The 13,211-nt window shown below is 55.7% G+C and overlaps 1 protein-coding gene across 1 annotated transcript; it reads left to right on the forward strand.

Annotated features, from left to right (window-relative positions):
* Positions 1 to 4,402: 4,402 nt before the first annotated feature.
* Positions 4,403 to 13,211, forward strand: LOC309416208 (carboxypeptidase A5-like; the record flags this gene model as incomplete). The annotated part of the gene is made up of 21 exons (XM_082013831.1): positions 4,403 to 4,467; positions 5,179 to 5,260; positions 5,992 to 6,126; positions 6,284 to 6,382; positions 6,876 to 6,977; positions 7,052 to 7,153; positions 7,282 to 7,392; positions 7,621 to 7,711; positions 7,858 to 8,057; positions 8,374 to 8,458; positions 8,544 to 8,724; positions 9,817 to 9,898; positions 10,160 to 10,294; positions 10,381 to 10,482; positions 10,616 to 10,717; positions 10,805 to 10,906; positions 11,048 to 11,158; positions 11,382 to 11,472; positions 11,807 to 12,006; positions 12,291 to 12,375; positions 12,521 to 13,211. The coding sequence occupies 21 exons, from the start codon at positions 4,403 to 4,405 to the stop codon at positions 12,706 to 12,708; spliced, it is 2,451 nt and encodes an 816-aa protein (XP_081869957.1). The 3' UTR covers positions 12,709 to 13,211.

The raw sequence follows: 13,211 nt of genomic DNA on the forward strand, positions 1-13,211 counted from the left end.
AAGCTGGGATGGGAATCAGCTGTCTGTAGCAGAAAGTTCATAAATCCTCTTCCCTCGGTATGCTTGCGACAGATGTAATGATATGGCATCTGGCTGAATAAAAACCCTGTGTGCATTCCTCCTACAGCAATACACGTCTGCATATAAAAAGCATTTAATGCTTGTCTTGTTGACTGCATCTCTGGGTGAAGAGTTTAGGGCACAGTTGTGGTCCACCTCACTGAGACACAGAAGCAACAGTGACAAGAGGAGAATGGAAGATGTGACCACTTGTGTGGCTCTTGAGATGTCAGAGTGACCTCCAGGGAGATGAAAAGAGCAGGCCTTTTTCGACCCAGCTAAAAAGAAGTCAGCTGAGGGAATTGCGTCAGTGGGGAGGCTGAGGAGAGGTTAAATCGAAGAGCAGAAAGGTGTGCTGGAAAAGGAGGAGATGCCTCGCCCCTGATGCCCATGACTGCAGCAAGCTGTCCTGCCTTCTGCCCCCTTGAGTGCCCTCTGCAGCTCCATCTCCATTAGCTAGGGCAACCCCCGGTATCAGCACAGGCTGGGGGTGAAGGGATGGAGAGCAGCCCCATGGAGAAGGACTTGGGGGTACTGGTGGATGAAAAGCTGGACCCGAGCCAGCAATGTGTGCTCGCAGCCCAGAAGGTCAAGCATGTCCTGGGCTGCCCCCAAAGCAGCATGGCCAGCAGGGCGAGAGAGGGGATTCTGCCCCTCTGCCCCGCTCTGGGGAGACCCCCCTGCAGTGCTGCCTCCAGCTCTGGAGCCCTCGGCACAGGAGAGACATGGACCTGCTGGAGCGGGGCCAGAGGAGGCCCCAGCGATGCTCCGAGGGCTGGAACAGCTCTGCTGGGAGGACAGGCTGGGAGAGCTGGGGGGGCTCAGCCTGGAGCAGAGAAGGCTCCGGGGAGACCTTACTGCAGCCTAGCAGAACTGAAAGGGGGCTTACAAGAAAGATGAGGACAGAGTTTTTAGCAGGGCCTGTATCGACAGGACAAAGGGTTACAGTTTTAAACTAAAAGAAGGTAGATTTAGACGAGGTATAAGGAGGACATTTTTGACCATGAGGGTGGTGAAACCCTGGCCCAGGTTGCCCAGAGAGGTGGTCAATGCCCCATCCCTGGAAACATCCCAGGTCAGGTTGGATGGGTCTCTGAGCAACCTGCTCTAGTGGAAGATGTCCCTGCTCGTGGCAGGGGGTTGGACTGGATGGCCTGGAAAGGTCCCTTCCAACCCAAACTATTCTATGATTCTAGTTAAATGCAGAAGTTACTTGCTCCGAGCAATGCTAGCCCTTAGCAGTGTTCTGTACTGCAGACCTCCCTGCCCTCCCAGTAACCTGCTCCCCACCACCTGCCCTGGCACCAGAGCAGAAACTGGCTCTCAGGGTGCTGAGGGTGCAGGTTTTGTAAACTGTTTCTGAAATCTGTGGATTGAAAGTGGTATCAACTCTTTAGAGCTGCTGAAGTGCTTGAGTGATAAACTCATCATCTAGAAAGTTAATTGCTCCACAACTATTGCAGCGCAGCTACATCTGGGGGGATTGCACGAGTTTGCCTTACACCCTGGTAGCGTCCAGTGTTGTTTGGAGGGGACAGGGAAGAATTTCTTTTTTTTTTTTGGTGCATAACAGCTCCATCTCACTGCTCTTGTAAATCTGGGGCCTCTGGCAGAGCTTCCTTCTGGGGGCAGAACAGGCTGGTGCGGAGGACCTGACGTTAAGCAGTGTAATCCAGGCTGTGAGACTGATTAAAGGAATTTAATTTCCTTTAATAAGCCTAGGATGCTGCCAGGCCACGGGCCACTGGTGGGAGGGGGAGTCTCCTGGCCTGATCTCCCCGTACACTTGTCCTGCCCCTTTTCTCACACCCAGATTTGCCCAGTGGGCACAGTTAGGAGGAGGATGGCGGTGGGAAGACGCCTGCTCTCATGGCCGGTCCCTCAAGAGCCCGCCTCCCTCATTCTGTTGTTCAGCCTGCTAATTTCTTGGGGATTAAGAGCAAAGAGCTCAGGGCCGTGCATGGGAGCCGCCGAAGGATCAGAGATTAGCGATCCCTGCTGCTGTTGCAGTGATTATCAAGCCTAACAGGTTTATCTTGATGTCCTGTGATCCCCCAGCAGCTGGTGAGTTACTCACTCCTCCGTGAGCTTGGCGGGAGGGCAGACACACCTGACGCAGTGGGTAAAATGTTAGTTCAGACTCAAAAGGACGTGAGGACTTTTTGCAGGGAAAGGAAGGTGAAGGTGCAGCTGAGGCATCACCAGCTGGGATTGTTTTTGGGTTAAGTGGAGCTGTTTTGGAAAGCAAACCCAAACATGGGGCAGCCGGTGCTCCCAGCACGTGTCCCCATCCCCTCTGCTCATGGCCCCGTCAGGTGGCACCTGTTTCCCAAACTGACCCACCCTTCCAACATCCTGTCCTCCAGCTGGTGATAAAAACACCCCATGTAAAACCCTGCTGTTGGGGAGGGCTCAGGGCACAGGGTTGGCTCCTGGCTGACCTGCTGCTACTGGAGCAGGGACCTTGTGGCAGGCAATGGGCAGGAGCTGCAGAGCCTGAGGAGCCTCACCTGGGGTTGTAGACCTCTGGCTTCATCCTGGCTTTGAAGCTCATTCCAGCCATCCAGGTCTTGAGGACACCTGGCCCCTCTTCTTCTAAGTGTGTAGCTTGGTGACAACTACACCCAGTTTTTAGACCTCTGACATCAAAAAGACCCAGAGCAAGTCTAGTGGAAGCCACTATGAGGGAGATGAGGGCGTGTTCCAGGATGGGATGCTGAGGGAGATGGGCTGGTTTGGCCTGGAGGTGAGATGGCTTTGGAGTGGGGGGACTGAACAGGGACCCTCCCATCCCTGTGAAGAGGTTATTGAGAAAAACAGAGCCAAGCTCTTTACCACAAAGCGTGATGGGAGCAACGATGGCATCAGCTGAAATGAGAGAGCCAGGCTGGACACAGGAAAATGCTTTTTGACCAGGAGGGCAGTCCAGCAGTGGCACACACCGTCCAGAGGTTCTGTGCAGCCTCCATCCTCAGAGGACTCCGAGATCCACCGTGGAGGGGCCTGGTCTGCCCCCAGAGCTGACCTTGCTTTGTCCAGGTCAGATGCAGACCTCCTGCGATTCCTTCCCACCTCAACTACCCCATGATCCTGCCTCAGGACCTCTACCCCGGCACCACCAGCCAGGACCAACTCACCATCACCGGTTCCACATTATGAAACCGTAATGGACCCCTGACCGTGGCACCTTCCCCGCCACACACCCTGCTGTTGGCGCAGCCAGAAGGACGACCTGGTTTTAATGGAGAAAAGCATGGACAGAAGATGTCTGCTAAAAAAACTGACCGAGACAATGTCTGCCAACCTGGGAACCTGGCCCAGGAACCTGGAGCATCCTTGACAAGCACGAGCAGGAGCTCGGGGCCACCGTAGATAAGCGCACAACAAAGACACTGCTATAACCTAGGGAACAAAGACGCTGCTATAACCTGCGGAACAAAGGGACCACTGTACCAAACTGACCTCCTAAGACAGCAGAACTCGGCAACGGCTGCTCCAGGAGCTGCTCTCCTGCACCCACTCACGTATCTACACTAAAGACATAAAAATAACTCGCTTTCTACCCAAAGCTGAGCCCCTCTCTCTCCTCAAGCACTATCCCTGGGTGAATGTCCCTGTGTGATCCCTCGGACCCTCGCCAGGGATGCCTCGCTCTGGGCTCCGTGGTGCCCATTCGTCTTTGAAGTGAGACTTCATCCATCGTCATCTGGCCCCACTCCTGGGAGCGGTTTGATGAACGGCACTGGTAATAATTTGAATTATATATTTTGAATTTTTTATATATATATGTGTGCATATAAGTAATTTATCATTAAAAAATATATGTTTATATGCTTGCTTTTCTGCTAGTAATTTTGTAGTAACTTGTAATACACACTTGCTCTACTAATCATAATTGTACTTGACTTACTAATAGTAATCTGTAATAAAGAAAATAATGGAAACAAAGTGCCGTGTCCTTGTCTACTCTGGGGTCCTGTGACCCCACCGTCGCCACCGTCCCACGCCCGTGGGTTGTGTGGTGTCTGTGACCATGACACCTACTCGCACCAAGCTGGGTGCACGGGCACGCGATCTCCCCAGCCGCCTGCGGCAGGACTCAAGTGCCGAGTAAGGCGTTATTGAGTCCTGCCTAATTTGGCTGCTCTTTTATTGACTTTGCCAAATAAAGCAAACATTTGGGCTCCCAGGAACCGTTCCTGGCTTATCTTCTTGTCGTTGCCGGCTCTGCGGGGACAGCAGATGTGGCCTTGGTGAGAAGGTCCACGAGTGCCCCCAGAGCACTATATAGGGGGGCTATATGTGCCCACGGGGGCTTGAGGCTTGTCTGCACCCACTCACCATGAAGATCCTCCTGGTCTTCACCGCCCTCGTGGCAGCCGCCAGCAGCGAGCAGCTTTTCGTGGGGTGAGTCCTGCCGATAGCAAGGGGTGGTGGGGCACCCTGTATGGGGACGGGGAGTGGGATGAGAGATGCCTGCTCTCTTTTGGGGTCAACAAGAAGGACGACATCCCAAAGGAGGGAAGTCCAGTAGCTTTTGCCGCATGGGCACTGGGAAAGATGTGGTTTCACCCCAGCTTTGGAGAGAGGTGTTGAGCATGCAGCAGGTAGAAATTAGAAGATGCAAAATCCCAAGAGTATCACCCAAAGCTTTTCTGGGGGAAGGACTGAACTGAGATGGGGAAACCTTGCTGCCGGGGAAGGAGAATGTTCCCCGCTCTGCTGGGGGCTGCACCTGTCCCCGGGGGACCTCAGCCGGGCTGGATCAGAGCCTACGTTAGGAAATATCTAACATATAGATAGATACAAGCAGAACGTATCTATATATGAGATATTTCCTAACATTTTGGGAGCTCTCTTGATTAAAGGAATGATGGACACCACCTCGGGCTCTCCGGCACTTGCTCTTTTTCCCATTGTGGCTATTCTGAACCTGCATTTTTCACCCTTGACACCAAACCTCCAACAACTGATGCACTTTCCAACCCATTGAGCCAGTGTAGACCTTTCACAGCCTCCATCCAGATCGTGATGGGGCCACGTCAGCACTGGAGGCTCAGCTCCTTCCCTGCTCCTGTGATCCCTCCCGCATGTGTTGATGGCTCTGCCTCCCTGCAGGGACCAGGTCCTCCGTGTCATGGCCAGCAACGAGGAGCAGATCACCCTGCTCAGGGTGCTGGGAGAGCAGGCAGAGCTGCAGGTGAGCTGCGACAGGGCCCTGAGCATCCCCCAGTGTTAAACAGACCCTGGTGACATCCAGGGCTCCCTCCTCCTTTTGGCCTCCCATCCAATTTTCCTTCCCATTTTGGATACGCATAATTTATAACTATACAAATATAATAATTATCTTGGAGCACCTTGAGCTCAGCCCTCCTTTTTCAGACTAAGCAGGAACTGCAGCATCGTTGTACCCGTGCTGAGTATTCAGGTCTAAAAAGTCATTGCTTTTCTTTTGAGCTTGAATTATGACATGACTCTGCTCCCGCTGCACCTTCCCTGGTTGCTTCAGTGAGCGGTGAGTCCAGGTGAACAATTTAAGCAGCGGGAGCAGCAGGAGAGATTTGGGTGGCAGGGAACAGCATCTGCACCGCGAAGTTGATGTGAGGAGATATGCCCATCGAATGAAAGAGCAAAACCAGCACACAGCAAATCCCGGTGTCTCATCGTGTCTGCTCAAATCGCGAAACCTCATCATTCAAAGGGACGTTTGCAGCCAACAAGTGACTTGGGCTGAAACATGTTTCTGTAGAAGTTGCACTGAGTGAGGCAAAGGGGCCCTGACCTGTCCTGGTACCCATGCATGTCCCAAAACTTGTCCACAGATTTTTTAGACCCTTCATGGGAAACTTTTATGAGACTTTTTTTGGTGCTGGGGAGCTCAATGGATGAGCACTAGCACAGGACGGGGACGAGCTCTCTCCTCCACACCAGGTTGACTTCTGGCATCATCCCACCATCCCCGGCCACCCAGCCGACCTGCGGGTGCCCTTTCCCAGCCTCCAAGCAGTCAAAATCTTCCTGGAGTCCCATAGCATTTCCTACAGCATCATGATCGAGGATGTGCAGGTAAGGGCTGTGGTGGGAAGTGGGATGAGCTCCTGCAGTTCAGTCCCAAGAGAAGGTCCAAAAAGTTGGAAACCATGAGGAGATGGAATAAAAACCCAACCACCTACTCTCCTTCCAGCCTGTTTGATGATGGGTTTTTTTTTCCCCTCTTAAACAGGAATTACTGGATGAGGAAAAGAATACCATGACAAAGTCCAGGAGGGTAGAGAGAAGCACCAGCTCATTTGATTTTGCCTCTTACCACACGATAGACGAGGTACATTGCTCTGCAGTACATTCGCTTCATCTTGCTGGGGTCACGCTCAGCCCATGCCATGGTTGCATCCATGCGGTGATGTTCGTGGTGGAAGCAAGACCCCTCTGGGACATGTCTCTCCTCTTTGGGTGGAAGTTTTAGCTGAGTCACGAGACCGAGCATCCCTCCATATGCCGTGTGGCCTCTTCTGGCACCTCCCCACCTCGCTGGAAGACATCTTCAACTTCATTTTGGGAGTCAAACCCTGTGCTTGGAGCCCAAGTGGGTGGCTGATGGAGGCTGTGATGGTGCTGGGGGATCTCAGAGCTTTTTCCCCCCACTGTTCACCTGCTTTTGCAAAAAACTTTGTGATGTGCACCTCCCTGCTCACACAGAGGTCCAAGGCCCTAGACTTCTCCAGGGAAGCTCTGGATGTTGCACCTGGCACCAGATACCCTGAAAAACAAAAGGAAAGCCAGGGTGATCCTCGTGACCCAGCAACTCCTCATTTCAGATCTATGACTGGATGGACACGCTGGTGGACGATCATCCCAGCCTCGTTAGCAAGATCCAGATTGGGCAGAGCTACGAGAACAGACCACTGTATGTGCTGAAGGTGGGTACTGGGACCACCCTCGCCTTGCCCAGCCCTGGGAGGGCACAGGGCTGAAATCCCCCCTCTCCGTACAGTTCAGCACCGGGGGATCGAACCGGCCGGCTATCTGGCTGGACACTGGCATCCACTCGCGGGAATGGATCACCCAAGCCACCGGCATCTGGACAGCCAACAAGGTAACCACATGCCCTGGGATGCCAATTTTTACCCCAGCCCTTTTTTAATACCTCCCCACAGTGCCGTTCGGTCATATCCCTTGTCCCCGAGGGGTACTGAGGCAGCTCCCGCTCCCCCCACCGTGCAGATTGCCAAGGCGTATGGCCAGGACACCTCTGTCACTGCCATCCTGGACAGCATGGACATCTTCTTTGAGATCATCACCAACCCCGATGGCTTTGCCTTCACCCACAGCTCTGTGAGTGCAAGGGACACTGCGGGGGGAACTTGTCCCAGCGCTTGTCTCCAGCAACTGCAGCTGGCCGTGGTTTTTGGGTGGGGAGGGATTCCTTCCCATGTAGGACAGTGAGTGTGTGGAGGTGTTTACCTCCCATCCCCGGAGATGCTTGGGCAGAAGGGTGTCATCTGTCCCCCAAGGGGATGGGATTCACATCCCTGTGGTGGTCTCGTCCCCATCTGCTCCTAGAACCGCATGTGGCGCAAGACGAGGTCCATCAACGCCGGCTCCCACTGCATCGGCGTGGACCCCAACCGAAACTGGGACGCCGGCTTTGGAGGTGAGAGCTGGGGCACCAGGTCCCCATGCTGGGCATTGCTCGTGCCTCAAAGCATCGAAGCTTACTGCTAGAGGGGAGACACCTGGGCGCTAGAAACCCTTCCCTGGGGCAGCCTCTCTGCATGGTGCCTCTTCCACTGTGCCCAGGCTCTGGCTCCAGCAGCAACCCCTGCTCCGAGACCTACCGCGGCCCCTACGCCCACTCCGAGAGAGAAGTGAAAGCCATCGTGGAGTTCATCCGTGGCCACGGGAATGTGAAATCGGTCATCTCCATCCACAGCTACTCCCAGATGCTGCTTTTTCCCTATGGCTACAAGACAGCGCCTGCGCCCCACCACCAGGAACTGGTGAGATGGCCCCAAAACATAGACATGGGGCTGTGAGTGCCAGCCTTGCTGGAAGAGTCAGATCCGATCATCCTGGGACCTTCCCTGCTCCTCGTTAGGTGCAACCTGCACATTGAAGCCCATCACCTGGTTCTTGGAGGGAGGGTGATTGCAAGATGTACCTCCCATCCATCAAAAATTAAGGGTGTTTTGGGGAAAAGCAAGAGTAGAGGGGGTGGGAAACCATGCTGGGCTCTAGGTCCTGCTACCCTGGGGTTTCTGCTGCCCCATGGTCTTGGTCCACCAGGTCTCACCACTTTTGGCCTCTTCCTTGCAGAATGAACTGGCTAAAAAGGCAGTGAGCGACTTGGCCGCCGTGTATGGGACGAAATACACCTACGGCAGCATCGCGGACACCATCTGTAAGTGTCCCTTCCCCTTCCCGCGGCATCATGTCCACCATGAACGCTCAGCAGTGGGATCACATCTCCCCTCCTCTCCCTGTAGACATGGCAGACGGCACCACTGTCGACTGGGCCTACGACAACGGGGTGAAATATTCCTTCACGTTCGAGCTGAGGGACACGGGGCGCTACGGCTTCCTCCTGCCCAGCACCCAGATCATCCCCACCGCTACCGAGACCTGGCCAGCGCTGCTGGACATCATGGTCCACGTCCTGGAGCATCCGTACTGAACCAGGCACCTCCCACGGTGTCCCCTCATCTCAATAAATAATCCTGGAGACTCTGTATGGTTTAAGGCTGCCGCCTTTATTTTTTCATGCTAGAGTTCAAAAAAAAAACCAGTGAAAAAGGATTCCCAGCCCTGCAGGTGTTTATTTCCCGCCTCGTGGCTTTGGCCCTACAAGTCCCCATCCTTTGGGGCCAACAGCCCTGAAGGACCTGGGAAGAGATGGGTGGTTTTGGGGCAACCAAACCCAAATTCATGGGGTTTTGGGCAGCATTGGTCCACCGTGCTTTCCCTGAGGGCTGCGAGGAGGGACACCAGGCACCCTCGGGGCCACCGCTGGGTGCAAAGCACTTTCAGGCATTTGCTGTTTTATTTTTGCCTCCTGAGATGACCGTCATGTGCTCTGACCTCTGTCCCATGCCAAACTTTAAACCAATTTCCTTGCCACCACCACCCCAAACACTGTTTAGGTCCCCATCTTGCACTTTCTTGCCCCAATTTTGCCCTTTTCCTCCCCGCAGCTCCGAGCCACAGCTAGCACCGTGGGCGATGGGATTTTGGCACCTCCCCACCTCTTGCCCCACTGGGAAATGACTCACTGACAGCCCTGGCCGGTTCCTCGGACAGGTTTGGCCGGGACCAGGAGCACAGCAACAGGGGGTACGGCGGGGCTGCGGTGCCCAACCTTGGCTCGAGCCAGCCGGAGCCTTCCCACGGCTCTGGGAAAGGGGCCGGCTGGCAGGGCCGGGTGGGGGCCACCACCCCATGGGATTTAAGAGGCCCTGGGGTGCCGCCAGGACGCGGAACGGGCTCTTTCAGCTGACGATGAAGGTCCTTGTGCTGCTGGCTGCCCTGGTGGCAGCGGTCGCCAGCACCCAGACTTTTGTTGGGTAGGGGGTCCGGCCGGCGGGGGGTGGCCAGGATGGGGATGGTGGCACCGATCGGGGCAGAAGGGTCTGGTTCAGCCCCAAGGGGGCACAGACACCCCTGGGAAGAGGCTCGATGCAAATCCCCAAGGGTGGGGGTTAGGCAGGACCCAGGGGGGCCAGAGTTTGGCCCTGCACCCCCCAGCACCCCCTGACCCCACAGGCACCAAGTGCTGCGAATCGTCCCCACTGACGATGAGGAGCTGCAGATGGTGCAGGAGCTGCAGGACCTGGAGGAGCTGCAGGTACTGGGTGAAGTGGCAGGGGTGGCTTTTGGGGACACCCCCCAGCCCATGTCCCTTGCTTTGCACCCCCCAAAGCCACGCTGTAGAGCAGGGATGGGGCTGGAGCGGCGCTGGATGGGGGATGAGTGGGCTGGATGGGGGATGAGGGGGCTGGATGGGGGAGGAGGGGGTCCCGCTAGTGAAAAGCAAGAGAGAAGCTGGTGGAGGGGGGGCAGCCCAAGGCTGGATCCGAACCCCCTGTCTTGCTTTCTCCCCCTCCAGCTGGATTTCTGGCTGGCACCCCGCGGCCCTGGGTACCCGGTCGACGTCCGCGTGCCCTTCCCCAGCCTGCAGCCCCTCAAAGCCCACCTGGAGGCCAACGGCATCTCCTACTCCATCATGATCGAGGACGTGCAGGTCAGTGGCGGCAGAGGGGAGGTGGGTGAGACGCGGGGTCCCAGCCCGGCAGGGAACGAGGTCTCATCCTGCCCCGTGTGCCTCAGGCACTGGTGGACCATGAGCGGATGGAGATGCGTCATGGCCGCAGCCAGCTGCCACTCTCCACCAACACCTTTGACTACACCACCTACCACAGCCTGGATGAGGTGAGAAAGCGCAAGATTTGGGGCATTTTGGGGAGAAAATTGCATCCTGGAATTGCTCTTGCAAAGCCCTTTGCTCCACGTGCAGCAAGGGCAGGGGGTGAGCTGGGGGTGACCCCCCCTCCCTCTCCCTCAGATCTACGCCTTCATGGACCTGTTGGTGGCTGAAAACCCCAACCTGGTCAGCAAGCTCGAGATTGGCCGATCGACGGAGAACCGCCCCCTCTATGTGCTTAAGGTGGGTGAGGATTTGGGGTTCGTGGGGTGGCCGGAGTGGGGAGCGGGGCCAGGGACAAAGCCAACCCCCAACTCTCTGCTCTTCCAGTTCAGCAAAGGGGGAATGAACCGCCCGGCTGTCTGGATCGACACCGGCATCCACTCCCGTGAATGGGTGACGCAGGCCAGCGGCGTCTGGTTTGCCAAGAAGGTACGGGCACCTCCCGGACACGTCTGACATCCCTGAAGGGCCACAAAGTCCTGCAGCCACTGTGGGGGTCAGGTGGCTGACCCCACAGAGAGGGCAGTGCTCCAGCAGCACCAAGGAGCCCCAAACCCTCGTCCTCTCTAGATTGTCCTGGATCATGAGAATGACAACAGTCTGGCCTCCATCCTGGACAAGATGGACATCTTCCTGGAGATCGTCACCAACCCAGACGGCTTTGTCTTTACCCAAACTGAGGTACCGCCCTGGCTTTCCTCTCCCCGGCTCTTACAGCCATGCTGGATGGGGATGAGGAGCAGGATTGAGGTGCTGCACACAGCGGCCTCTGAAAGCTCAAATCCTCCTTGTCTACATTACCACGGGGTGGAAGGGGGCCACCATGACCCGTTAAGACACCCCAGATGACAGGCCCCTGGGGCTCTGGCCCTGAACACCAACTGAGGCGGCAATGTCCTTCCAGAACCGCATGTGGCGCAAGACCAGGTCCAGGCATCCCGGCTCCACTTGTGTCGGCGTGGATCCCAACCGCAACTGGGATGCAGGTTTCGGAGGTCAGAGCTCTCTCGTTCACCCTGTGGGGAGTTTCCATCCTCCAGGTCCACTGATGCAAAGAGACGGGCTTTGCTCTCCATGGCAGAGACGTGGGTTTGGGCTCCACCAGGCCTTTGATGTCCCCTAGTGACCAGCACGGTGGGGACCATGAATGAAAGCCATCACACAAATGTCTAGGAGGAGTCCCAAGAGCATTCCTTGCTGGCCACCAAGGAGCTGAGGGGGAGGAAAAAGCTCTTGGGCTTGGAAATGGAAAAAGCCCTTTGCCCTTGTGACTCTCTGAGCCACCCAACTGCCACCAAAAACCCACACTGTGTTTTCACTTCTCCCCAGGGCCTGGGGCCAGCAGAAACCCCTGCTCGGAGACGTACCACGGACCCTACGCCAACTCAGAACCCGAGGTGAAGGCCATCGTGGACTTTGTGAACAACCATGGGAACATCAAGGCTTTCATCTCCATCCACAGCTACTCTCAGCTCCTGCTCTACCCCTATGGCTACACCAGCACCCCGGTGCCTGACCAGAAGGAGCTGGTAGGGCTGACGCAGAGGTTTGAAGGGGGTTGGGATGATGCGAGGCTGCTCTCCTTCTCCAAGGAGGAGCAGCCTCCATCCTGCACTGCGGAGGGGACAGTGGCGAGCTGGGAAGAAGTCCTGGCTCCTCTGCCAGCCCCTGGGAACTCCCCCAGGCCAAGGCTGTTGAGCTTTGTCATCCTTTTTGCCTGAGCATGAGCGAAAAAAAAAGCCTCTCCTGCAGGCTGTCCCCCACAGGTTTTTCCCTTCTTCGGCTCATCTTTCTCCCTTCTGTGTATTCCCAGCACCAGGTTTCTGAGAAGGCGGTTGCAGCTTTGTCTTCTCTGTACGGCACAAACTACAAGTACGGCAGCATCATCACCACCATCTGTAAGTAATGGGGAACAGCAGTGGTTCCCCCAAAATAAACCAAAACCATCAGTCACACCTCAGCTTAGACAGAACGCTCTGCGAAGTACCCGTACGACGCAGAGCGACTAACGTTCCGTCTCCCTCCCATTGCTTCTCCACTCAGATCGAGCGAGCGGAGGAACCATTGACTGGACGTACGATCAGGGCATTAAGTACTCCTTCACCTTCGAGCTGCGGGACACGGGGCGCTACGGGTTCCTGCTCCCTGCCAAACAGATCGTCCCGACCGCCCAGGAGACGTGGCTGGCGCTGAAGGTCATCATGCTGCACGCGCGGGACCACCTCTACTAGCCGGGATCGGGGGCCGAGTGGTGGTTGAATTAGCTGTGGGGGGAAAAATGCAATAAATAAATGTAAAGAAGGATGAGAAATGCCTTTTGTTGTTTCCTTCCACCTTTTTTTTTTAAATCACATTTCATTGAAAAGCTTTTTTTTTTTTTTTTTTTTGGAGACTGACTCAGCGCTCCCGTGGGTGCACGTGGCAGCAGCCAACATAAACAGCACGTGCTGGCCCAGTGGCCCGAAAAGGGGATTAAAAGGGCATGAAAATAGTGGGATGCAAAAGAAAAGTGCTTGTTTTCCCTCTGCTCTGGCAGAGGATGGAAGGGGCAGAGGTTCAGTTTGACACTTACTGGGCAAAGCAGACAGCTGGGACACGGCAGCTGTGCTGGCTGGAGGAGTGCCCACCCTTCCCAGCCCTCCGGTGGGCCAGGGCAGCTCTGGGACACGAGACAATGGGGTCTGCACGATTTATTCTGCGTATTTTTGTGGTTGAACACCAACTTGTGGCCCTG

Source organism: Phaethon aethereus (assembly GCF_964289735.1).
Source record: "Phaethon aethereus genome assembly, chromosome: 1".
Classification (NCBI taxonomy): Eukaryota; Metazoa; Chordata; class Aves; order Phaethontiformes; family Phaethontidae; genus Phaethon; species Phaethon aethereus.